At 44.7% G+C, this 26,513-nt stretch overlaps 1 protein-coding gene across 1 annotated transcript; it reads left to right on the top strand.

Moving 5' to 3' along the window:
- Window positions 1-4,674: 4,674 nt before the first annotated feature.
- On the top strand, window positions 4,675-25,438 carry DHX33 (DEAH-box helicase 33; the record flags this gene model as incomplete). The annotated part of the gene is made up of 12 exons (XM_079725269.1): window positions 4,675-4,957; window positions 7,514-7,674; window positions 8,339-8,566; window positions 8,710-8,880; window positions 11,995-12,180; window positions 12,916-13,027; window positions 14,162-14,321; window positions 14,476-14,564; window positions 17,688-17,815; window positions 18,196-18,399; window positions 20,062-20,148; window positions 25,130-25,438. 12 exons carry the CDS (start codon window positions 4,675-4,677, stop codon window positions 25,436-25,438), a joined length of 2,118 nt encoding a protein of 705 aa, XP_079581395.1.
- Window positions 25,439-26,513: the final 1,075 nt, after the last annotated feature.

Raw genomic sequence — 26,513 nt, 5'->3', positions numbered from 1 at the left:
TTTCTCTGCTCGGAAATATCCAGGGAAAGGCAGGTCATGGCCACCGTTTTAGAAAACAACAGAAAGATCTTCTTTACACCTGGGAGACAGGTTAGAATGTTGACTCTTAACTTGAGATGACCGGGTACCAGTCAGGCAGGGATACATTTCTCCTGGGTCTTTGGCTGGTGAACATTTATCATTTGCTTCATGAAAAGCCAAGAAGCTTTCAGAGACAAGTACCTGGTTTATGAATACCCCCAGGAAAGAGATTAATTCAAATCATTCTAATAAATGGCATGTAGGCCCGGGAACATTTCCCAAATAGTTCCAGCTTGGCTAAGTGGTTGCTTTCTAGAGTGAGATTTCCCTCAGAAGGATGAACATGAAGTTTAGATTAAACATTAAACATCTTAAATGGGAATTTTCAGATCATTTGCGAAGTGAAAAGTATTTTAATACCTTTAAATGCAATATACATAAGTAATGGAATTTAATATAAGTACATGCTGCTAGTAACTTTGAATATGATTGTTGCAATTTTATGGAACATGGGTTAATGGGACTGCTTTTTTTCCTAAGTGGCTTTAAAAAAATCTTTAAATGCCAATCTTAGAATGTATAGTCCTTATGGGATTCTAAAATTTTGTCTTGCCTTTGTTCAAGAAAGCTTTTAATAAGAAGGTTGGTTTTGTTTTGTTTTTCATTGTTTTGGGGCTAGAAATAGGTTTCTCTAGTTAAATTTGTTCTCCCTTAGTTAACTTTGAGTTATCCAATTCATGGAATATCTGTGGTGAAATTTTAATCCTAAAATCTATTCACTGGGTGTTCATTTAAGTAGGGAATGTCTAAACATGCTGATGACTGGGTAAAACAGGAAACATTTTGAGTTTATGGCCTAAACGCAGTCAGTTATGGGATTTTGGTCTCTCCAATTTTATGGGATGAGAATTCCTAGTGGCAGGATGCCATGCTGTGCTACTACACTGTGTCCTATGCAGTTGGCGTTCCAAGCACTGACCTCTTAATTTGAGTGGCCAGTCCCAATACCACCACCCCTGGCCCGGTGTTACGCATCCGGATACTTTGGCTCACCTGGACGTAAGGAAAAGTCCTCACTTCTTCCCCAGCTTACCTCTCAATCTTGGTTCTTCCAGAACACACTTCTTTTTCTTAATGCAAGTCAACTGAAAAGCGAGATTTGATACATGGAATCTTGTGACCAATTTACCTGACATACATAGAATTTAAAAGATTCCTGAATTCCACCAGTAATACTGAAAAGCACACCTAAGGCATAACTTTTTTGTTGTAGAAATACAGTATATGTTCATTAAAAAAAAAAATGGACGTGCAAATTGCATCTCCATAGGAGATACACTTCATACATTTTGCTGTTTTTTTCACTATGGATTTCTCTTTGTTTCTCTTTTCCACTTGTTCTTTCTCTGTGTCACTGTTGTATGTCCTAGTATCTTTCATACCTCTTGTGTAGTCTCTAAGCAGAGAGCACCCAAGTCCTGGATTCTTGGTAATGAAACCCTCACTCTTGTCTGTGGGGCCTATGAAATTAGGAAATATTGGCGCTATTGGCTTGTTGGGTAAAGGGCTTCCCAGAATTGTCATCTGTCCTTCATAGCCTGCATTTTATGTTGTGGCTGTGTTTTCCTTTGACAGGTAAGTGCCATCTGTGTTGCCAGTCATGATACTGCCGTTGTTTTCAGTGTTCTGTAGGCTGTCCTCTAAGCTCCTTACATATTTTACAAGTTTGGATAAGTTTGTTGAACTTTGTATAATCAAGTCACTCCTCTGCTCAGAAATGCACAGTAACTTCTTAGTAAGCCCCCATATCAAATGCGTACTTTCTGTCTTCCTCTGAACTTTACTCCCACTTCTACCTAACAGGGACCTCAACTTAATTCTCTTCAGTTCTTCAAGGCCTTGCCCCATTCCTGAATCCTCAAGATACCTTGACTCTAGGGCCTATTTCATTGCCTATGTTCTTTGAATCCCTATGACACTTTGAGTCTGTACAACATACTCTTACACCAAATTCTATATTGTATTGTTCTTAGCTGGTACATGTACATTAGTCTTGTCTCCTTCATGAGAATGTAAGCTCCTTAAGAGCAGGAACCATGTCTTAAATTTTTGTATCCACCACAGTGCCTAGCATAGTGCTTGGCACATGGGTGCTGAATAAATACTTTGTTTATTGATCAGCAAACTATTACCTGGTATTTTTAATTATAGAGGGATTCATGTATGTGCATGCAAGCTTGTACCTAGTTGCTGAGGCTTATGACTGTCTCAAAGTGGGATGGAGCAAAACAACATAATCAACGGCAGGGGTTTGGTGGTCCGACCAGCCAGCCAACAACAATGACCACCAGCTGGTATGGTCATGGTAAGAACAGATAGTTAGATCCATGGACCACTGCAGAGCAGTTAAGAATGAGATGTGTCTGACAATTCACCTTTTAGAAGAAGAGCCCAGATATTCCTTGAATAGCTATTAGGTTATGACCATCTGCATATGAAAGCCACTTAACCACAAGAGACTTCTTTTGGAGGGACAGCAGATTTCAGACTACTAATATGAGGGGTTGGGGGAGGGGCAATGTGTGTAACACTGCTTAATGCCAATACAGGATTTTATTTTTCAACTCTTTGTTCCACTTAGCTTTGAAGCTGCAGAATAGCTAGGTCATTAGGCCAGAGATTATGAATGAATTACCTATGCATGTGCTTACTTTTGCCTGCACCATGGTTTTTGCGGGGTTTTTTGTTTTTTGAGCCAGTGTTTTAAATTGACAGATTTCACATGAGAATCTTCATTTGGGGCTCTTCTTGAAAAAACAAAAAACTGGAAGATCTGGCAATACCAGGCCTGCATGGCACCTGCTGCCGAGAGATAACTAGTGGCTGTTTCTAGAGAACAGGGCACTTGCTCCATCAAGAGATTATTTCACTCATTTATATTACCTACCTGGTACTCCTGTAATCATTTGGAGCATATGTCCCCTCCAATAGGTTACTCTGGAAAGCACACTGGGAAGAAGGATGGAGGTCTGTCTTTTACATACTCAGAGTCCGTAATTTGAGAGCTAACAGATATTGCTATGGTCTGAATGTCTGTGTCCCCCCAAAATTCATGCTGAAATCCCAATGCCTGATGTGATGGTATTTAGGAAGTGACGCCTTTGGGAGGTGCTTAAGTCATGAAGTGGAAGCCTCATGAATGGGATTAATGCCTTATAAAATAGCTCCAGAGAGATTCCTAGCCCCTTCCATCACATGAGGACGCAGCAAGAAGGCAGCAGCTATGAACCAGGAAGAGGGCCCTTGCCAGAAAGTAACCATGCTGGCACCTCCAGAACTGTAAGCAATAACTTTCTGTTGTTTATACGCCACTCAGTCTGTGGTATCATAGCAGCCTGAAAAGACTAAGACAGTTGTTTCCAGTTAATTTTGGGTTGACTTTCTAAATTAATACTTAGAAGGAAGTAAAATTTTGTCAGTTATTCTTAAATACATATCTGCTATTAGTTCAACATGCACATTTTCAGTAAATCCTGGTCTCTATACTACCAGCAACTGGAGAAAAATTACCTCTGACCTGGAGGAAAGGGGAAGGAGGATTTTAAATAGGTTCATAAATAGGGCAGGTCTCATGGAAATGAACTTCAGAAGATGCCTGATGTCCTTCACAAGGGTTGAAGCTTATGATGAATTCTCTGGAAATCACTTTTCCTGTATGCAGAGCAAACAGCTGCTTGCTGGTCTTTCTGTGGCAAATTAGCAAATTCTCTAAGAGCTTTGAATTTAGGAGGGGAAGAAGGAACTAATCATATCCTACTTTCCTGCTGGAGTTCTGAAACTTTTCATTGATTGGCGTGTGTATGATGGGGCTGGGAGCCCCGTAAAGAACTTGAGAGTCTGGCACGAATATTTTGGGAAAGGAAGGATAAAAGACAATTTTAGTTCCATCAGACTCCCTCTTTCCCTGCTTGTATTACAGGAGCAGACCATGTCCTTTGGGATAGCAACTTTCTGAGGAGAGTGTATGATTGTCATAGAATATATAATATATCTTTCTTTTTCTGTGACAAAATGATCACCAGTATCCTTCTCAATATTCAGATTTTGTGACATCTGAATGACTCATCTCAGAGGCTCAGTTTCTTCATCTGTAAATTGGGGATGATATCAGTATCTACTATATAACATCAGTTATTTGGAGGATTAAATAACCAAATGTTTGTGTGCACCCATTAATTTTACAAAATTAAATACTTTCCTTGAATAGCGACTATTATTGTGGCAGAGAAAGGGAAACGCGTGTTTACTGAAAGGAAATAGTGTTACCAGGACAAGAAAACCATGGCTGTTATCCAAAGTTAAGGACCCACGGAACCGTACACCCAGACCTTCACTGTTGTCGCTCCGGACCTTTTTCCGGTTGTACCTCGGACCCTGCTCTCCCGCCCTCAGGAAATGAAAGCCTGCTCACGCTGCCAGTGCATGCTGGGAGTTGGAGTCCCCTTCCTAAAGGCTGCGGGTGGCGGTGATATCAGCAGCGTCGCTGGGAGCCACCAGCACGTGGCGGGAAGGGGCGGCGCGCGCTAGCTGTCGGCTCCCGGGAGCGGCAGGAGCTGCCCGCTTTCGCGCCTCCCGTCGTGTTGCCCTCCCGACATGCCCGAGGAGGCGGGCTTCCCGCCGGGCAAGAGATTCCGGCCGGGCGCCGGGCCTCCGAGGCGCGCCGGGTCCTGCCCTCACGGGCGGCGAGTGGTGATGCTGCTGACCGCGGGCGGCGGCGGCGGCGGAGGAGGCCGGAGGCAGCAGCCGCCCCTGGCCCAGCCCTCGGTCAGCCCCTACCCTGAGGCCGTGGAGCTGCAGCGCCGGAGTCTGCCCATCTTCCAGGCGCGGGGGCAGCTGTTGGCCCAGCTCCGAAACCTGGACAGCGCCGTCCTCCTCGGTGAGTGGCCGCGCCGGCGCGTCCTTCCTCTCTCCCCGTTCGAGCTCCGCGAGAACAGCTTTTCTTAGGTGTTTCTCCCTGTCTTTCACTCTTTTCTACAACAAACCTGACTGCCATTTCTGTTCGGGGCCAGGAGAGGGGCCTCGGAGGAGTCAGACTGGCCCGTTCTGGAGGTGCTCACAGCCGGTGCGAGTGACCCACGCCTTCGGCAAAGACTCGCCTTCTGTGCGGAAGGGTAGAGGGACGCAGCGGGAACTTTGGGAGCTTAGAAGAGTGGATCTGAGCCAGTCGGGGAGGGAGGCGTTGGACGCAGAGGAGAGAGCCTGCAGCATAAGAGACAAAGTGGAGGCGAGAGACGGTCCGGTCTGACGGAAGTAGCAGTTTCTGGTGCACGAATTAAGAGGCAGAGTTGAGGGCCGGGGACTAATTGCAAGGGGCTTTGATCCCCAACGTTTAAGTAAGAGGAGCTCCTGAAGGACCGAGAGGATGAGCCTCCAAAGAGGTGAAGGAGATCCAGAAGAGCTAATAACCTAAGGAACAGAGTTGTAAGAGGAAGGGAGTGAACAGATACAACAATAAAAATAGGGACCAGAAAATAGGGACCCAAAAAGTGCCTACTGGATTGGATGCGAGGTATCAATTGGGGATCGAGTTGAGCGCTGTTTCGGCAGAGCTCTGGGAGCTGATTTGTCACTGGGCTGAGGAGTAGGTAGGGGGTGAGGGCATGAAGGCAGTGGGAGCAGGCTTCTGTTTTTGACAAAAAAGGAGGGGGACTTAGAGGAACTTGCAGGTATTCATAGGTTCAGGGAAAGAACTCAGTAGAGAAGGAGGCTGAAGATGCAAAGCGGGCACTAATAGAGCAGAGACAGAGGGCATGGGGAAGGGGGGCCCTTGGCAACAAGGGCTAGATGCAGAGCTGGCCTGGATATCCAAGAGGAGGATGGATATCCAAGAGGCTGGGGGGCTGGAGAAAGGAGGTAAGAATGGGGGTGACAGCAGGAAAGCTTGCAGGGGGAAGTGGCGGGAGATCACCTTTGAGGACTTCACTTTCCTATGAAGTAGGCACGGGAGCTCTGATGAGGATGGGAGTTACAGGATCCTTGGGGAGGATGGGGACAAAAGAAGGGCTGTAGAAACAAGAACAAGGATCAGCGGTGGTGCTGGTGCCCAGGTGCATTTAGCCCCACGGCAAACTCAGGTCATTGTCAGCACAGTTGGGTTATTTTACTATAGCAACGCTCAGTTTCTTGGTGTAGGAGCAAAAAAAGATGGACAGGGAGACATTGATCCAGGTTTGGGTTTTGCCTGATGAACTCAGCAGGAGGAGTGTAGAATAATCAAATTCTTCGTCCATGATTCGTGTCCGGGTCAGGAAGGATGAGCAGTCAGAGGGGAGAAAATGGAAGAACCACGGGACTGTAGGACTCTGTGAGGTCAGGGAGGGGTACTGGTAGCCGTGGGGGGAGGGATGCACAGGTTTACAGTTCTTTGTTTTGACTGGGCACTGGGAAGGGAACACAGGAGGGTAGAAAATAAGGTTGGGTGCTTACTGTATGCAGATGCTCAAGTACATGGAAGAGACGGACAGGCCATCTCTGCCCCCCAGGGGCATCTGATATTGGAGGGGGACAGAAACGTTTAAATACTTTCACACAGTTTAGGGTGATCAGTGATGGACGAGATGAACAAGGCTCTAAGGAACACAGAGGAGGCAGCGCAGCCCCTGGGGAGAGAGTTTGAGGTCTAACTCATCTTGTACAGTTTGTCATGCAGGCAGCGTGGGGGCAGATATTTCATAATAGTGTGGGCAAAGGCAGAGGGTTTGAAAGGAGGTGGCTGGCTGGGGAACGGTGAGGAGTTAGCTGTGGCTGCAGTGTAGGAGCAAATGTCTCTTCATGGCAGTGCATTTACACCTCGTTTATCCCTTTGAAAAGTAGGACATTTTTATATAACGTTTGTATTCCATTGTATGTTGTTACTATACTGGTTACTGTTGCTGACCGCTTACATTGTTTCTAATTTTTGGCTGTCATAAGCAAAGTTGACTAAAACTCTTTCGAAGCTGTATTTTTATACACACCTTTATTTCCTTAGAATCAAGTCCTGCAAGTGGAATTGTGGGTCAGAGGGTACAACATTTTAAAGATTTTCCTAGTATAATGTGGCCCTCCAAGAAACAATCCCAATTAACTCTCTGCTAGCAGTACATGTGGGTACACATTTTCCCGTGGCTTTATCAGCTTAGAGTGTTTTCTTATCTTTTCCTTCTGACTTTGATCTGTTTTGTGAACTATGTTTCAGTTTGCATTTTTAAAAAAATTTTGACGTAGACCTTTTTTTTTTTTAATTTTGATGTGGACCTTTTTTTTTTTTTAAGGTTGCATTGGGTCTTCCTTGAGGTGCTTGGGCTTCTCATTGCGGTGGCTTCTCTTGTTGCGGAGCACAGGCTGTAGGCGCGGGGGCGTCAGTAGTTGTGGCATGCAGGCTCAGTAGTTGTGGCTCGTGGGCTCTGGGGCACGTCAATTTGCATTTAAATGAGACTTTTTTCTTTCCTAGGGGAAACCGGCTCTGGGAAGACAACGCAGATCCCTCAGTACCTGTATGAAGGGGGGATTGGCCGCCAGGCCATCATTGCCGTGACCCAGCCTCGTCGAGTGGCTGCTATCTCTTTGGCTACCAGAGTCTCAGACGAGAAGAGAACCGAACTCGGGAAGCTGGTACCTAACTTCCTTCTTTACTGACAGTTCTTGGTCCCCTAACCCCCACTCCCAGCCCCCGACTTTTATTTTTCTGAACAAGACTACTTATACATCTCAAGCTTCTTTCTTGCCACAGTTGTTTCAGCCTCTCTCAGAGTTCTTTACCAGTTCCTAAGAGATCAGAGGGCCTGTCAGTCCCACTTGCTTTGCTTTCAAAATCTGTTGGCAATTTGGATAAATTAGCTGTTTTTTCCTGAGCACTTTTAAGACTTCGGTAACATCTGCTAAGTCTTTTATCTACATATCTTTCTACAAACTTGTAAGCATTTTTCTAGTATATAGGTGGGTATTGAGAATGAGTCCCAGAACTGTATATAAGTCAGATTTATTCGTGTTTGTGTGGGTGTCTACCCATTTGACTTAAAAACATCTTGGACATCTTTTCATATGTGTACATAGCTTCACTTGAAACTATGAAGTAGCTGGGAGGAGGAGGCTAGTTTTAAATTCTTTGTAGTGTTTATCATCATTGCAGTTGAAGGCGTGTGTCCATTGCCCTGGGAGCAGGGCAGGGTAGGAATTGGTCCTGTTCGCTGCGATAGCACCAATGCCTGGCACCGTGCCGGATACACTGGGTGCTGAACACGCGTTTGCTGAGTGAATGAGCGGTGTCTCCACACAGGTTGGCTACACGGTGCGCTTTGACGATGTCACCTCGGAGGACACGAAAATCAAGTTCCTGACGGATGGCATGCTTCTGCGCGAGGCCATTTCAGACTCCCTGCTTCGGAAGTATAGCTGCGTCATTTTGGATGAAGCCCATGAACGGACTGTCCACACGGATGTGCTCTTTGGGGTGGTGAAAGCTGCCCAGAAGAGGCGAAAGGAGCTGGGGAAGCTGCCTCTCAAAGTAGGTGCAGCCTGTGCTGCTGAGGGACCCAGGGCAGAGGGCATGGGGGTTGCGGGCCTCCTCGGCAGCCTTCAGGGCTCAGCGGGGGCACAAAAAGGCTGGTCCGAGCTTGTCCCCATCCTCCGCCCCTGTCTCGCACACAGGTGATTGTGATGTCGGCCACGATGGATGTGGACCTGTTCTCCCAGTATTTCAGCGGAGCCCCTGTCCTCTACCTAGAGGGCCGGCAGCACCCGATCCAGATTTTCTACACCAAGCAGCCCCAGCACGATTACCTGCATGCGGCCCTGGTCTCCGTCTTCCAGATCCACCAGGTAGGCACTGGGGTGCAGATTCCTGGGAAGGCCTGTTTGACCTCGAGCATTCAGTCTTGAAAAGAAAAGCTGCCAAACGAAACCATTTTGTGAGCTGTGTCCTGAAGTTGAATATGGAGTTCGTTTGCCATGTCCACGTTTTTATCCTTTTTCTCAGTGTCTTTTTTTTTTCTCTAAAAATAATAATTCAACCCTGACCAGCACCTTTCCTCAACTGAGCCAGAAAACGTCCATATGTTAAAGCAGTGGCTTGCAAGCATATTTTGATTGGAACCCCCAGTAAGACACACATTTTATATTACAACTCAGGACACAATGTGTAGAACTGAAGTGAGTCTTAGGAAACACAGTCTCCTTTTACTACCTGTGATGTCCTCTGGTATTTTCTGTCTCATTGAAAAATAAAAAAAGTTGGTGTATTAACCAATAATGGGCTGCAATTTAGAGTTTTCTTTTTTAAAAAACAAAAAACTGTACAGAGAAACATCTCAATTTTTTTTTTCATTTTATTAAATGTTTACTTAAAATTTCGAGTGATTAAATCTCATTTTTTGGTTTAATTTGTATAAAATCGACTGTTTTTACCTTTCCATTAACTTTCTGAAAAAATCTAGAAGCCAACTTTTGAAAGCTAATTTTTATTTTAAGCTTAGTGATGGGTGTGTAGTTTAAAGTTTAAAAAGTCAAGTACTTAGTTCTAAAAAGCTCATAAAAGAACAGGAGCTGCTTTCACTTTCCCAGCCCAGATCCTGCTCTTGAGGGTACACCTTCAGTTTCTTAACTGCTTCCCTTGGATGTTAGTTTCCTGTTCCTGAAACATCCTCTCAAAATGATTATATCAGGATGTCTTTTTTAATTAATTAATTTATTTATTTTTGGCTGCGTTGGGTCTTTGTTGCTGCGCGCGGGCTTTCTCTAGTTGCGGCGAGCGGAGGCTACTCTTCGTTGCGGTGCGCAGGCTTATTGCGGTGACTTATCTTGTTGCGGAGCGTGGGCTCTAGGTGCACGGGCTCCAGTAGTTGTGTCTCGCAGGCTCTAGAGCACAGGCTCAGTAGCTGTGGTACATGGGCTTATTTGCTCCGCGGCATGTGGGATCTTCCCGGACCAGGGCTCGAACCCGTGTTCCCTGTATTGGCAGGCGGATTCTTAACCTGTGCCACCAGGGAAGCCCCAGGATGTCTTTTTAAATCAAATATCAGTCTTTACAATATTACGACCCTACATTGTGCACCATTGCAGTGCCTTATTCCTGTTCCGCACAGTTGTACAAGTTTTCTATGTACATACGGCCAATTTTTCCCCAAGGGTTCTAACATCTATCACATGCCAATCGTGAATTTTTTTTTTTTTTTTTTTTTGCGGTATGCGGGCCTCTCACTGTTGTGGACTCTCCCGTTGCGGAGCACAGGCTCCGGATGCGCAGGCTCAGCGGCCGTGGCTCACGGGCCCAGCCGCTCCGCGGCATGTGGGATCTTCCCAGACCGGGGCACGAACCCGTGTCCCCTGCATCGGCAGGCGGACTCTCAACCACTGCGCCACCAGGGAAGCCCATGAATATTTTTTATGTGTTGAAACACAACCCACTTTTTCCCAGGTCCTTTATTTATGCTGCTTTTCTGCTCCAAACAGGTTGCTCTCCTAGGCCTCTGCACAGCTGTCCTCTTGGCTCTTCCCTCTGCCATCCTCCTGTGTTGAATCCCACGACAGCACCCAGTGTCTGCCCAGCCTCCTGGCCGCATCAGGTGGAGGAGGGGACTTGCGGGTTCAACTACATTGTACTCAGACTTCCAGCTGACACTTGGGTCCTCATGCCGGCACAAACCCCCGAGGCTCGCTCTGAGCCCGAGCCTTTGTGGCTTCTCCAGGGAAGTGGGCGCACTGCTTTCCCACCACCCTGTCTGCACGCTCCCCCGTCGGGACTCCCTCTGCCCGGCCAAGTCACTCACTTCCCACCCTGTCTCTTCATCTTTCAAAAATGGGTTGAAACCCTGTCTTCCTGGGCTTATACCTTCACCATCATTTTGATAGTATTTGGAGAAGGTCAGTCTGCCTTGTTTAGCTGCTAAAAGCAAACTTGAGATGAGGATTTTTCATGAATAGTGCCTGTAGGGCCCTCACGTTACATGGTGGCTTTGATGAGTCCTCCCCTTGATGAAGCTTTGACTGTTGTAGATTTTATCCTGGGAATTCCCTGGTAGTCCAGTGGTTAGGACTCGGTGCTTTTTACTACCGGGGCCTGGGTTCAATCCCTGGTCAGGGAACTAAGATCCTACAAGCCATGCCACCAAAAAAAAAAAAAAAAGATTTTATCCTTTCTGTGTGTGTGCACCTCTGCACATTTGTCCTATTAATACCAGGCTAAAAAACTACATGCACACATATAAATACACAGATATATGTATCCATACATAGACATATATATATAGAGAGAGAGAGAGAGAGAGAGACACATACACATGCACAACATATAGATAATTGTTAAACATTTTTCAGTTATTTTGCCAAACAAGTACTCTACAAATTAATGTATCTGAACAGACGTCAAAGAAAGATTGGATCAATGGGTATGCAATTAACACTTACATGTTCTTCCCTTTGCGAGGTGAAGGATCCAGTTAAGCCTGGGATCTCAATCCCTTGTCCAAGTTCAGCGTGCTTTGGGGGTTTATGAAAGTACATTTGATGGCCTCATTCAACTAGGGCTCCTTTTCCAGCATGAGTGCTTCCGTCCATTTCCGTGGATCAGGATTTCCCCAAGTTGTCTCTTTTGTCAGCTTCATCTTTCAAGATGATTATGAAAGGAAGGCAGCTTCATGCAGATTTTATTTGCTTGCCTGATTGTGCTTTTCATGGCATTGTTCTTGCTGCAAAAGCAATCTGGCGATCTTTCTTCAAAATCTCCTTAATTCGTTTTTAAACAGAGCTGGCTAACTCGAGAAAGTTGCAGCTGTGCATTCTCGGTGTGGGTTTTCTCCCAGGGGAAACACCGATGTTTAGGCTCATTTATGTCTCCAGAGTTGAGAAAAATAACTGGGGAAGTTCATCAGTGACCATTGTTCTGTGCAAGCTGTGCTCCTGTCAAGGCCTAGTGATCCCACTCTGCCTTTTCTGTAGGAAGCCCCCTCCTCTCAGGACATCCTGGTGTTCCTCACTGGGCAGGAGGAGATCGAAGCCATGAGCAAGACCTGCCGGGACATTGCCAGACACCTCCCGGATGGCTGCCCCTCCATGCTGGTCCTTCCGCTCTATGCCTCCCTGCCCTACGCCCAGCAGCTGCGTGTCTTCCAGGGGGCCCCGAAGGTGAGTGCACCCCTTCTCCTGCCCAGCCCCATCCCTGGGTACCCAGACGGATGCACCAGTGGGGCCTGTGCTCCTGTCAGCAGGCTCCAGATGAGGTGTGTGGGACAGGATGTGCAGGGACCACACACATGAACTGGAAAGACGCAGGAGGGTAATGCGGGGCTGCAGACGCGGCTCTCCCATGGTCAGAACAGGGAGACAGCTGTCCGGGGGTGAGGGAGAGGCAAAGGCAGAAGCCAGAGGCTCAGTGAGTGACTCTTCCAAGGTCCACTGTTCACAGCGCATGTGTCCACAATACGTTTCTTGGGTGCCCATGCTGTGCCAGGCACTGTGCCAGCACTTGACACATACTGTCTCATCCTCTCGAGAACTGCAAAGTGGGTCACCATCCCAGTTCCGAGGCCCCAAGGGGTGAAGTGACAGTTGCCCAGGGGGCAGGTAGCTGGCGGGGCCAGGACTCCAGCCCACATCTACCTGCTTCTGAATCTTGTGCCTCTCCCACCACATCTCATCACCTCAAAATAAACTTTTAAGACTGAAACATTCCCCACACCCTACCCCGCCCCGCCCCGCCCAATTTAGTGATCAGCCATCAATATTAAAGACTGTCATAACAAAAAAGTCTTCTCTTCTTGATCATGAGTGAGTTGTGACAATTCACGGTGAGGAATGTGTTTTAAAACTTCTGAATCATATGTGTGTCATATGGCTCTTTGGTTTTCTTCCTCCTTTTAGGGCTGTCGCAAAGTGATCATTTCAACCAACATCGCTGAAACCTCCATAACCATTACAGGAATAAAATATGTAGTTGACACGGGCATGGTTAAAGCAAAGAAGTATAACCCCGGTGAGAATTTGTAGCTCCTGATGTCTCTTCTCTGTATAGTGAGCAGCCTGTGTCCCACAGTTTCCCCCAAATGATCGTCTCATGTCCGTAACTACCTGAGATTCGGGTGGCAGGCACCACAGTCCAGCAGTCAGGGCCAGAAAGGCACGTGAGGCAGGAAAGAAGAGCCCAGATGTGGCAAACTTGGGGACAGATGGTCAGGGACCTGGGCAGAGGGCATGAAACCCCATCAGAAGGTAGGCGAGAATGATGGCTCTCAGGCCAGGGACAGCCTGATACCACATCAGAGGCTTCCTTGGAAATGACATCTGAGCAAGGCTGGTTTGACCTCCAGTCTCCCAGGAAGGAAGCAGACCCCCCAGGCTGGGGCGAGGCACTAGCTGTTTCCTGAGTGTGTGCGGTGGGCAGCTTGCTTGAAGTCATTTTTATTCAGGTCTGTTTTCTACCTTGCTTTACTCCACAGAGGATTTTGAGGCAGCTGAAATTATGGCTCCCGAACATTTAATTGAAATGCACTGCTGAGCCTTCAAGGGTGCTGTCATTCATGTGTGTCTCTGGGGACCACATATGTGAAAGGGCTTGGTTCTCCAGTGCCTGGCACAAAATACACCTTTATAAGAAAATCGGTCTCATTCACTCCTAGGCGTAACAGCACTACATTGCCTCTCTTTTATAATAGAGCAGGAGGGAGGATGCAACACACAGGGGACTGGAGGCATTTCATTCTTGGGTCATCGTTTGATGTGGGACCGACCATCCTGGTTTGCTGGAAACTGTCTCAGTTTTAGCACCAAGAGTCCCAAGTCCTGGGAGACCCCCTCAGTCCTAGGCAAACGGGGTTGTTGCCACCTGTGATCGAAGCCAAGGCCTCTGAATTCTACCCTCCTGGGTCCCTGCCCCAAGCACGAGGTCCTTCTGATGTTTTAGTCACAGATTTCACACGGTGTTCATAGCAAAGGCCTTGTTTCACCACAGACCAGTCTGGTTTCGTGCTTTCTGACGTAGGCTGGAGTTCTTCTGGACTCGTGTCACAGAAAGGATCCCTGGTGTTCTGAGCAGTGCTTCTCATTGTCCACATTGTAGAGTTTGTTCATGTGACGAGCAAAGCACTAACATGGGCCGTTCTCCCACCAGACAGTGGCCTGGAGGTGTTAGCTGTGCAGCGGGTGTCAAAGACCCAGGCCTGGCAACGCACAGGACGGGCTGGCAGAGAGGACAGTGGTATCTGTTACCGGCTCTACACGGAGGATGAGTTTGAGAAGTTTGAGAAGATGACGGTGCCAGAGATCCAAAGGTAGGCCCAAGGGGCTCCCACACCTGCCCTTTGTCCCGAGGCTCCTGTCCCTGTGGCCCATATCCTCCAGCTGACTCTCTTCGGCGGCTCTTGCCTTGCAAGCTGGGGGGTCAGGAACACCTGCGTGAACCACCTGCGTCTCTCACACTTGCAGGTGTAACCTGGCGAGCGTGATGCTGCAGCTTCTCGCAATGAAAGTCCCAAACGTGCTCACCTTTGACTTCATGTCCAAACCATCTCCAGGTAAGTGGGGTCTTCGGGAAGGTGTACAAAATGGACAGGAACAACCAGTGGACTCCAAAAAAAACCAACCAGGTCTTCCAGCGGTCTCCTTTTGTTTAATATAATTTGGTGGATAACAACCTTAACTCTCAGAGAAGAAACTCAGAATCATGAAAGGAAAGATGCGGTGCTGTCAGCACCATCGCGATGCAGAATCGGCGGCTTCACGTAGGCATCCTGGGCAGGTGCCGAGACCACAGGAACCAGTGAAGGTGGTCGAGAGGGTCCACAGGATACTGCAAACCTAACGAAATCGTACTTTTGCCAGCAAAAGCACTGAAAAGATTAAGTTTCTTTGCTTTTGACCAGAATTTGATGGGTCCCTGCCCTTCACGGATAATCTCTCCATGGTGGAAGGAAAACTAATTGGGAGTTTTAATGATGGTAGCTTAGTACTTGGCATCTCTTCAACATACACCATTTTCTTTTTTCTCTCTCTCTCCTTTTTTTTAAGTGAAGAAGCGCAACTGGTTAAAAAAGTAAACAGTCGATGGGTATACAGGGCCCCTCCGTGATCTCAGTTTCCCTCCTCTACAGCAACCACTGTGCACATTTCCCAGTGTCTTCTAGAGAAAATCTTTGCAAGTACATGTAGCCTTTTATTTATTTATTTATCATATGAATTTTATTTCATCAGTCCTTAGACACGTATATTCCATCCTCCTCCCAGACCGGGGTGCCTGCAGAAGGGGTTGTGATCTGGCGTCTCCAGCCCCAGGTGCAACAGCACTTAAGGGCCTTTCACGCAGCTTTCCAGCACTTCTTCCAGAAACAGGCCAAGAGCAAAGGCACCAGCCTTCAAGACTGGGATCAACTTTGCTTTTGTTTTTTTTGGCTGCACGGCTTGCGGAATCTTATTTCCCTGACCCTGGCCCTCCGCAGTGAGAGCGTGTAGTCCTAACCACTGGACCTCCAGGGAATTCCATATAGTCTTTTTTTAAAACACAAATAGCAACACACATTGTGCACTGTTCTACACTTTTTTTTCTTTCACTTGCTAAATCTCTACATACAAACGAGGCACATTCCTGTCAGGTGGAAATATCGAAGCCACACCTGTGCATCTGTTACCAGGGCTGCAAAGCCTCCGGAGGCTGCCGTACTCCCCACCTCAAGTTAACCACCTCCCAGGTTTTGTCCGTGAATCCCTCGCTTTTCTTGAATATTTTATTCCATGCACGTGCATTGTTTCGGTTGGCATGTTTATGCCTCGATTTCCCAGTGACCTTTCCTTTTCGTTCATCATGTTTTATAAGGTTTAGGTCTGATGCATTTTCATTACTAAATACTGTCTAGTCTATGAATAAACCAAAATGCATTTATCCTTCTCCTACCGATAGACATTGGCACATTGCTTTTTCTTTTTTTTTTTTTGGTGCCACCACCACTATCCCCTGCCACTTTCCCCCCTTGGTGTCCATACATTTGTTCTCTACATCTGTGTCTCTATTTCTGCCCTGCAAACCAGTTCATCTGTACCATTTTTCTAGATTCCACATATATGCGTTAATATACGATATTTGTTTTTCTCTTTCTGACTTACTTTGCTCTCTATGACAGTCTCTAGGTCCATCCACATCTCTGCAAATGACCCAATTTCATTCCTTTTTATGGCTGAGTAATATTCCACTGTATATATGTACCACATCTTCTTTATTCATTCGTCTGGCAATGGGCATTTAGGTTGCTTCCATATCCTGGCTATTGTAAATAGTACTGCAATGAACATTGGGGTGCATGTGTCTTTTTGAATTATGGTTTTCTCAGGGTATATGCCCAGTAGTGGGGTTGCTGGGTCGTATGGTAGTTCTATTTTTAGTTTTTTAAGGAACCTCCATACTGTTCTCCATAGCGGCTGTATCAATTTACATTCCCACCAACAGTGCAAGAGGGTTCCCTTCTTTCCGCACCCTCTTCAGCATTTGTTGTTTGTAGATTTTCTGATGATGCCCATTCTAACTGGTGTGAGGTGATACCTCATTGTCGTTTTGATTTGCATTTCTCTAATAATTAGTGATGTTGAGCATCTTTTCATGTGCCTCTTGGCCATCTGTATGTCTTCTTTGGAGAAGTGTCTATTTAGTTCTTCTGCCCATTTTTTTATTAGGTTGTTTGTTTTTTTAATATTGAGCTGCTTGAGCTGTTTATATATTTTGGAGATTAATCCTTTGTCCGTTGTTTCATTTGCAAATATTTGCTCCCATTCTGAGGGTTGTCTTTTTGTCTTGTTTATAGTTTCCTTTGCTGTGCAAAAGCTTTTAAGTGTCATTACGTCCTATTTGTTTACTTTTGTTTTTATTTCCATTACTGTAGGAGGTGGGTCAAAAAAGATCTTGCTGTGATTTATGTCAAAGAGTGTTCTTCCTATGTTTTCCTCTAAGAGTTTTATAGTGTCTGGTCTTACATTTAGGTCTTCAATCCATTTTGAGTTTATTTTTGTGTATGGTGTTAGGGAGTGTTCTAATTTCATTCTTTTACATGTAGCTGTCCAGTTTTCCCAGCACCACTTATTGAAGAGACTGTCTTCTCCATTGTATATCCTTGCCTCCTTTGTCATAGATTAGTTGACCATAGGTGCGTGGTACATTGCTTTTTTCACTTAATGTATTTTACAGATCATTTCTCCTCTGTGTAGATATTTATTACATTCTTAGAATTGCATCTTTATTCTTTAACAGGCAGTGCATTTTCATGGTTCAAATTTAAAAAGAATAAGATAGTAAATAGTGTCCTTCTCACCAGGGGTCTCTGAGGCACCTGGTATTTCCATTGTTGCGTGTGTGTGTCTGGAGATGCAGATCCCTGTACGATATCCGAATATATCTGGGGGTGAAATTCATAAGTGTAACTTTGCTGGGTTTCAGATTTACACACATATTGCCAAATTGCAAGCCACTATTTAAAGAGAATTGAGCTGAAGACAATGTTGTCCTTAACAGCTTTGAAAAGCACCTCATGGGGACAGAGTGGTTGTGGTCTTTGGTGTGCTTTGACGTAGGCTTCTCAGAAGTGCCCTGAAGTAATGAACTAGCTGCAGCTTCATCCTGTTTTGAATGTTCGACTCCTTTTTATGTCTTTCTTTAGATCACGTTCAGGCAGCCATCGCCCAGCTGGAGCTGTTAGGTGCCCTTGAAAACAAGGACGGCCAGCTCACCCTGACTCCAATCGGAAGAAAGATGGCGGCTTTCCCATTAGAACCCAAATTTGCCAAAGTAAATGATTCCTCTACTCAGTCCCCTTTCTGTGTGTTACGGGTCAGCCATCCCAGAGGAGACTCCTTAACCCAGTGATTCTAGATTAATCTTCACTTTTTCTCTTAAATAATTATTAACGCCTACTTTGTGCCTAACTCTGACTTACGCTCAGTGTGGGATTCAAGCCATATTAAGTCATGAGCCCTACCCACATGGAATCATGCAGGGAAGGCAGCCCTCTGTTTTACAGAAAGTAAAATAACATACGTAGTCATGGTTTTAGAAACACCTGCCCCTTAACGCCTTACAAGGGAAGCTGCAAAAGCAATATATGGAAATACTTTATTCAGAAGCCAGGAGAAAACTAGGCTTACACAGTATTTAATTGTGATTTGCAGACCATCCTCCTGTCCCCCAAATTCCACTGCACGGAGGAGATACTGACCATCATCTCCCTGCTGTCAGTGGACAGCGTTCTCTACAACCCCCCCTCCCGGCGGGATGAAGTGCAGGCTGTGCGGAAGAAGTTCATATCCAGCGAGGGCGATCACATCACCCTGCTTAACATCTACCGGGCCTTCAGGAACACAGGCAGAAACAAGGTAGGCCTTGTCTTGTTCCCCTTCTCATACGATGCCTCCTTCTGGGCCTGTGAATGGCAGATGTCATTTCAGAAATGTCTGCACACAGGGAGGTTACCAGGGAAGGCATGATTCCCGTCTTTCCCTCTGCTTATGTTTAACTCATACCTCGCATTGGCCAGTTCGTTAAGTATTTGTTGACCCAGTTTCTTAGCTACAAAATGGTTTGTTTCCCCACCTGCCCCTAGCTTTCTTCATAGCAGATTTTGCTTGTATTTCAGTTCCCTGGACCAAGATGGAAAATGGCAGTATTTTCTTTCACTTATCAATAAAATAAAATAGAATAAAATCAGTCATTGTAGGGAGTTCCCTGGTGGCCTAGTGGTTAGGATTCCGGGCTCACTGCCATGGCCCAGGTTCAATCCTTGGTCAGGGAATTGAGATCCCGCAAGCTGGGTGGCGTGGCCCACCAAAAAAAAAAAAAAAATCAGTAATTGTGCTATAGCATGCATGCTTTATCTGTGCTTTAATGCAAAACAAAAACAGAAAAAATAGCCACCACCCAGTTTTAGTAGTTGTAAACATTTTGCTGTATTTGCCTCAATTTATTTTTAAGGAAATAAAATGCTGTGGACACAACAAGAGCCCTGAGCTTCCCCTTTTGCAGTTCTTCCTCCCTTCTGTAACCCCTGTCAAGTCTGTCTGGGTCCTGGTGGGCAACAATGTGCTTTTACTTTGTATCCGCAGGCGTTGTTTGCTATAAATGCTTCTTCACGCTACCTTTTTGCAACTGGTTTCCGTCTCCTCACCTGCAGTGCCCATCCCGTCCAGGTCTCTTGTGCACAAGGGGGAGAGTTGCTCTGGGGTCAGCAGCCAGGAGTGGACCTGCCGGTCTTCGGGCAGCTGCATCAAGCTTTCCCAGCTGGCATGTGCATCCACAGAGCTGTCAGCACCTCTTTATCCTCCCTGGAGTAGTGTAGAGGAGTTTCGATTTCCACCAGCCTCTCCAGCTCTTAGTTGAAATGATTTTTCATTTTTGCCACGTTGAGGGATGTGAAGTAGTATCTCAGTTATTTGAAACTGCAGTGCCTTGATTCCTCAAGAGACCGAGAAGCTTTGCTTAAGTTTATTGTCATTTGTAGTTAATCTTCTGTGAGTGGTCCATCCATATCCTTTGTTGTTTTTCTACTGGAGTATTGGTCATTTTCTCACTGATTTGTAGGAGTTTATTTATTTGTTTATTTTTTAATGTATTCTGGATGTAATCATTCTTTACTGGGTGTAGTGATGCAGATATCCCAGTCATTAGCTTTTTTCATCGTGACTTGACCTATGGAATTTTATAGTTCTACTTTAGTTTAAATTTTTACTGTTTTCCTTTATGGTTCATGCTTTTTACTATAAAGATATTTTCCTTTTATTTATTTTTGGCAACTGAAGTTTTCCGTCTGAATTAGACAGTGTTCTAAAAATTATTCTGGGACTTCCCTGGCAGTCCAGCGGTTAAGACTCCATGCTTCCACTGCAGGGGGCACGGGTTTCGATTCCTGGTTGGGGAGCTAAGATCCCTCATGCCGTGTGGTGCGGCCCAAAATTTTTTTTTAATTAAAAATAAAAATTGTGCTATGTTTTTTTCTTTATAGAAATGAGAGGACCATGATATCTCTTTTTTCTCCTATTCAGGATTGGTGCAAAGAGAATTTTGTCCACAGCAAGAATATGATGCTGGTAGCTGAAGTCAGATCACAGCTGAGGGATATCTGCCTAAAGGTATTCTTCTTCCTGGTGTTCACTGGGGGGCTAAGCTGTCACTTTTTTCTAGGTGAAAAATTTCAGGTTGCTTAATGCAAATGATTGCAAAAAAAACCCTCTCATTGTAGGAAAATTTTTAAATAAGGAAGAAAGTAAAAATCACCCACAGCTCCACCTCTCACCAGTTTGGTCTGTTTCTTCATAGCCCTGTTTTTAAATGAATTTTTTACATCATTAGTTACATTGTATATATAATTTATATTCAGCTTTTATAAACTTTAGAAGTATTTTCCAATGTTATTAGAATTCTTCCTAAGGTTTGTTTTTTTAGTGGAAATATCTTTGTTATTTTTTTTCAGATTACGAAAGCCGTGCATAATTGTTACAAATTGATACAGTGCAGAAAATAGTGATATATAGTGCAGAAAGTGTAAAAGTCTCCTTAATCCTGCCCCTCCAAAGATAAATAATAGTGTGGTGTAGATCCTTCTAGAATTTTTTCCTGTGTATGTATGTTTTTGTATATGTGTGTGTATACACATATACATGGATACATATATAAAATTTTCTTTTTTTTCCTTATTTTAATAGATTTTTATTGGCGTATAATTGCTTCACAATACTGTGTTAGTTTCTGTTGTACACCAAAGTGGATCAGCCATATGCATACATATATCCCCATATCCCCTCCCTCTTGAGCCTCCCTCCCATCCTCTCTATCCGACCCCTCTAGGTCATTGCAAAGCACCTAGCTGATCTCCCTGTGCTATTCTGCTGCTTCCCATTAGCTATCTATTTTACATCTGGTAGTGTAAACATGTCGATGCTACTCTAACTCGCCCCAGCTTCCCCCTCCCACCCCATGTCCTCAAGTCCATTCTCTAGGTCTACATCTTTATTCCTGCCCTGCAGCTAGGTTCATCAGTACCATTTTTTTTAGATTCCATATATATATGTTAGCATACGGTATTTGTTTTTCTCTTTTTGACTTACTTCACTCTGTATGACAGACTCTAGGTCCACCCATCTCACTACAAATAACTCAATTTCATTTCTTCTATAGCTGATAAATATTCCATTGTATATATCATACCACACCTTCTTATCCATTCATCTGTCGATGGACATTTAGGTTGGTTCCATGCCCTGGCTATTGTAAATAGTGCTGCAATGAACATTGTGGTACATGTCTCTTTGAATTATGGTTTTCTCGGGGTATATGCCCAGTAGTGGGATTGCTGGGTCATATGGTAGTTCTATTTTTAGTTTTTTAAGGAAACTCCATACTGTTTTCCATAGTGGTTGCATCAATTTACATTTCCACCAACAGTGCAGAAGGGTTCCCTTTTCACCACACCCTTTCCAGCATTTATTGTTTGTAGATTTTTTGATAATGGCCATTCTAACTGGTGTGAGGTGATACCTCATTGTAGTTTTGATTTGCATTTCTCTAATAATTAGTGATGTTGAGCATCTTTTCATGTGCCTCTTGGCCATCTGTATGTCTTCCTTGGTGAAATGTCCACTTAGGTCTTCTGCCCCCCCCTTTTTTTTAATTTATCCATTTATTTATTTTTGGCTGCATTGAGTCTTCGTTGCTGCATGCGGGCTTTCTCTAGTTGCTGCAAGCAGGGGCTACTCTTCGTTGCGGTGCGCACGCTTCTCATTGCGGTGGCTTGTCTTTGTTGCAGAGCACAGGCTCTAGGCGCACAGGCTCAGTAGTTGTGGAATGCAGGCTCTAGAGCGCAGGCTCAGTAGTTGTGGCACAAGGGCTTAGTTGCTCCACGGCAAATGGGATCTTCCCAGACCAGGGCTCGAACCCATATCCCCTGCGTTGGCAGGTGGATTCTTTACCACTGAGCCACCAGGGAAGTCCTTCTGCCCATTTTTTAATTGGATTGTTTGGTTTTTTGATATTGAGCTCCATGAGCTGTTTGTATGTTTTGGAGATTAATCCTTTGTTGTTTCATTTGCAAATATTTTCTCCCATTCTGAGGGTTGTCTTTTTGTCTTCTTTATGGTTTCCTTTGCTGTGCAAAAGCTTTTATGTTTAAATAAGTCCCATTTGTTTATTTTTGTTTTTATTTCCGTTACTCTAGGAGGTAGGTCAAAAAAGATCTCACTGTGATTTATGTCAAAGAGTGTTTTTCCTATCTTTTTCTCTAAGAGTTTTATAGTGTCTGTTATTACATTTAGGTCTTTTCCACTTGGAGTTTATTTTTGTGTATGGTGTTAGGGAGTGTTCTAATTTCATTCTTTTAAATGTAGCTGTCCAGTTTTCCCAGCACCACTTATTGAAGAGGCTATCTTTTCTCCATTTTATGTTCTTGTCTCCTTTGTCTTAAATTAGGTGACCATATGTGTGTGAGTTTATCTCTGGGCTTTCTATCCTGTTCCATTGATATATATTTCTGTTTTTGTGCCAGTACCATACTGTCTTGATTACTGTAGCTTTGTGATACAGTTTGAATTCAGGGAGCCTGATTCCTCTAGCTCTGTTTTTCTTTCTCAAGATTGCTTTGGCTATTCAGGGTCTTTTGTGTTTCCATACGAATTGTAAAATTTTTTGTTCTAATTCTGTGAAGAATGCCATTGGTAGTTCGATAGGGATTGCATTGAATCTGTAGATTGCTTTGGGTAATATAGTCATTTTCATTATATTGGTTCTTCCAATCAAAGAACATGGAATATTTCTCCATCTGTTTATGTCATCTTTGATTTCTTTCATCAGTGTTTTATAGTTTTCTGAGTACAAGTCTTTCCCCTCCTTAGGCAGGTTTATTCCTGGGTATTTTATTCTTTTTGTTGCGATGGTAAATGGGATTGTTTCCTTAATTTCTCTCTCTGATTTTTTGTTGTTAGTGTATAGGAATGCCAGAGATTTCTGTGCATTAATTTTGCATCTTGCAACCTTACCAAATTCATTGATTAGTTCTAGTAGTTTTCTGGTAGCATCTTTAGGATTTTCTATGTATAGTGTCATGTCATCTGCAAACAGTGACAGTTTTACTTCTTCTTTTCCAATTTGTATTCCTTTTATTTCTTTTTCTTCTCTGATTGCAGTGGCTAGGGCTTCCAAAACTATGTTGAATAAGAGTGGTGAGAGTGGACATTCTTGTCTTGTTGCTGATCTTAGTGGAAATGCTTTCAATTTTTCACCATTGAGTATGATGCTTGCTGTGGGTTTGTCATATATAGCCTTTATTATGTTGAGGTAGGTTCCCTCTATGCCCATTTTCTAGACAGTTTTTATCATAAATGGGTGTTGAATTTTGTCAAAAGCTTTTTCTGTGTCTATTGAGATGATCATATGGTTTTTATTCCTTAATTTGTTAACGTGGTGTATCATATTGATTGATTTGCATATATTGAAGAATCCTATGGGGTGAAGCAAAAGCACTTCTAAGAGGGAAGTTTATAGCAATTCAATCTCACTCAAGAAACAAGAAAAATCTCAAATAAACAATCTAACCCTACACTTAAAACAACTAGAGAAAGGAGAACAAAGAAAACCCAATGTCAGTAGGAAAGAAATCATAACAATCAGAGGAGAAATAAATGAAATAAAAATGAAGAAAACAATAGCAAAGATCAATAAAACTAAAAGCTGGTTCTTTGAGTAGATAAACAAAATTGATAAACCCTTAGCCAGACTCATCAAGAAAAAAAGGGAGAGGACACAAATCAATAAAATTAGAAATGAAAAAGGAGAAATCACAACTGACACCACAGAAATGCAAAGGACTGCTATATGCCAATTGAAACCGTAATTAAAAATCTTCCAACAAACAAAAGTTCAGGACCAGATGGCTTCACAGGTGAATTCTATCGAATATTTAGAGAAGAGCTAACACCAATCCTTCTCAAACTCTTCCAAAAAATTGCAGAGGGAGAAACACTCCCAAATTCATTCTACGAAGCCACCATCACCCTGATACCAAAACCAGAAAAAGATATCACAAAAAAGGAAAATTATAATCCAATATCACTGATGAACATAGATGCAAAAATCCTGAACAAAATACTAACAAACAGAATCCAACAACACATTAAAAGGATCATACACCATGATAAAATTTTCTTTTTAAAACAAAATATATAACACTTTGTTTTGCAATTTGCTTTTTTCCACTTGGAGTACTTCTTGAATACTTTGTGTCTAGGCTGTCTTGCAGTGCCTGCATATCTCTGTCTCGTTCTTTTTAGTGACTTCATAGCATTTCACTGTATTCACTATAGTTTATTTAGCCCAGCCCCCAATGGTGGTCATTTAGGTTGTGCTATAATGATCATCCTCCTACATAAGTGTTTGTGCTCTGGTACACATAGAATGAACTTTTAGATGGGGAATTTAGATTTTGATAGACATTGCCAAATCATCAACCAACAAGTTTCCTATCAGCTTATATTCCCTCTTAGAGGACATAATGTTTATATATTCAATGGCTCTAGGACGCGCCACATTTTACCTCAAAGGTGGGGTTGTTTGTGTTCACGTTCTCCTGTGTTGAGCACTGAGAGAGTGTCTACTTTTTGCTGCTGTGAGCAACTCTGTGGTGACCGTCTTTGTGTGTAAGGCGTCTTTTGAGACAGCCCGCAGCATGGACCATCCGCACGTCCGCAGGGGACAGTTGTCACCCTTACCCAGGCCTGTGCCTGATGCCAGCGGCCCATTGTTAGCACTAAAGTGACTTCTTCTCATAGTAGCTTGTTGTGTTCTGCATTATACACATTTTTCCAACCCTTCTTGTACTTGAACAGCTTTCCTGCCAGACCATCCCTTGGCTTCGTGAGTTCCCTCATTTTCTATTGACAGTAGACATGGTGCTTCTCCACCAGCATTGATCTCAGGCATCGCAGGCAGCCGCCCGGGTGTCAACCTCCACCGTGGGCCCTGCACCCTGGACCGCACTGGGGGCACGTGGCTCCATCCACCATGGGTGGCGGCACAGTACTCACGTCTGGGGTCTTCTCCATGTCTCACTTCCTCCCAAACCAGATGTCCATGCCGATCCTGTCGTCGCGAGGGGACACAGAGAGCGTCCGCCGCTGCCTGGCGCACAGCCTCTTCATGAGCACCGCCGAGCTGCAGCCCGACGGGTCCTATGCCACCACGGACACCCACCAGCCCGTGGCCATCCACCCCTCGTCCGTTCTCTTCCACTGCAAGCCGGCCTGCGTCGTGTACACGGAGCTGCTCGTCACCAACAAGTGCTACATGCGTGACCTGTGCGTCGTGGACCCCGAGTGGCTGTACGAGGCTGCCCCCGACTTCTTCAGGAGGAAGCTGAGGGCCTTCAGGAACTGAGCCGCCCGGGGCGGGAGCTGGGCCGCAGCCGGCCTCGCTGCGGACTCTCAGGCTGACACCCAGAGAGGCCGCGGTCATATTGAGCGGATTATGCCCGGCCTCTGGGAGCTTGAAAGCATCTCTGTCTAAACTCCTCAGACTGAACCACACAGACATGCAGTGACCTTGGAGACTTCAAAATGATGCTTTCAGTTCTTGCTCGGCGACTTTGGGTGACTTAGTTAACTCCTGGGCCTCAGTTTCCCTATCTGCCAAGTGGGGGTGATAATAATAATACTTACAGGGTTGGGGTCATGAGGTTTAGAGCAAATGAAAGGAAAGTACCCAGAGCTGTGCCCACCCGCGATAAACACGCCTGAATCGTGAGCCGTGGAGCTTGGTTGCTGTTACTGCTTTTCTACATGATGTGAACCAGGTACAACAAAACCCCCTGAGTTCTCGAGACTGAGGGGGATTGTCTGGAAAGGGGACCACCAGAGGTCACAGAGCTGTTGACCTTGGATCTATTTTAACTTCTATCTGCATGGAGTTTTATAACAGAAAACAGAAGAGATTAACTTCTGTTTCAGGAGGGAGGTGCTTTTGGGCCATGAACACTTGAGCCTAAGGAGTGTCTCTGAGCTGAGCTTAAGTCATTTCTCCTCTGGCCCTGCGGGTGGGCGGAGGTGAGAACACAGGCAGCTTTGGCTCATCCATCACCTCATCTAGTGTTTATGTTCTTTTATTTATTTCCTATGGTCATTTCCTATGATCGTTTTTCCTTCTTAGGGACCTGGGGACAGCCTGGCTTTGCCACTCGCCCCTCTCTAGCCCTCATTTTCCATATTTGTCAGAGGGGATTAGAGGGTCTCCACAATCTCTTCCTGTTTTCATATTTTGAGGAAGGAAAAGACACCAAAAGTCCTTCTTAGCTATTTAATTATCAAAAGCAAATAATCTTTCCCCAGAGAATGCTATGCCCTAGAAGACGCCAAGATTTAGCCCTTTTATTGTGCTTAATTGGTCAAAATACACGTGTGCAGTATTTTGGTTATTCCTTTATTTAATAGAGGCCTAGGATGTTTAGGGTTCAAAA

Source organism: Hyperoodon ampullatus, assembly GCF_949752795.1.
Source record: "Hyperoodon ampullatus genome assembly, chromosome: 19".
Classification (NCBI taxonomy): Eukaryota; Metazoa; Chordata; class Mammalia; order Artiodactyla; family Ziphiidae; genus Hyperoodon; species Hyperoodon ampullatus.
This window is presented reverse-complemented; position numbering and strand designations above follow the sequence as displayed.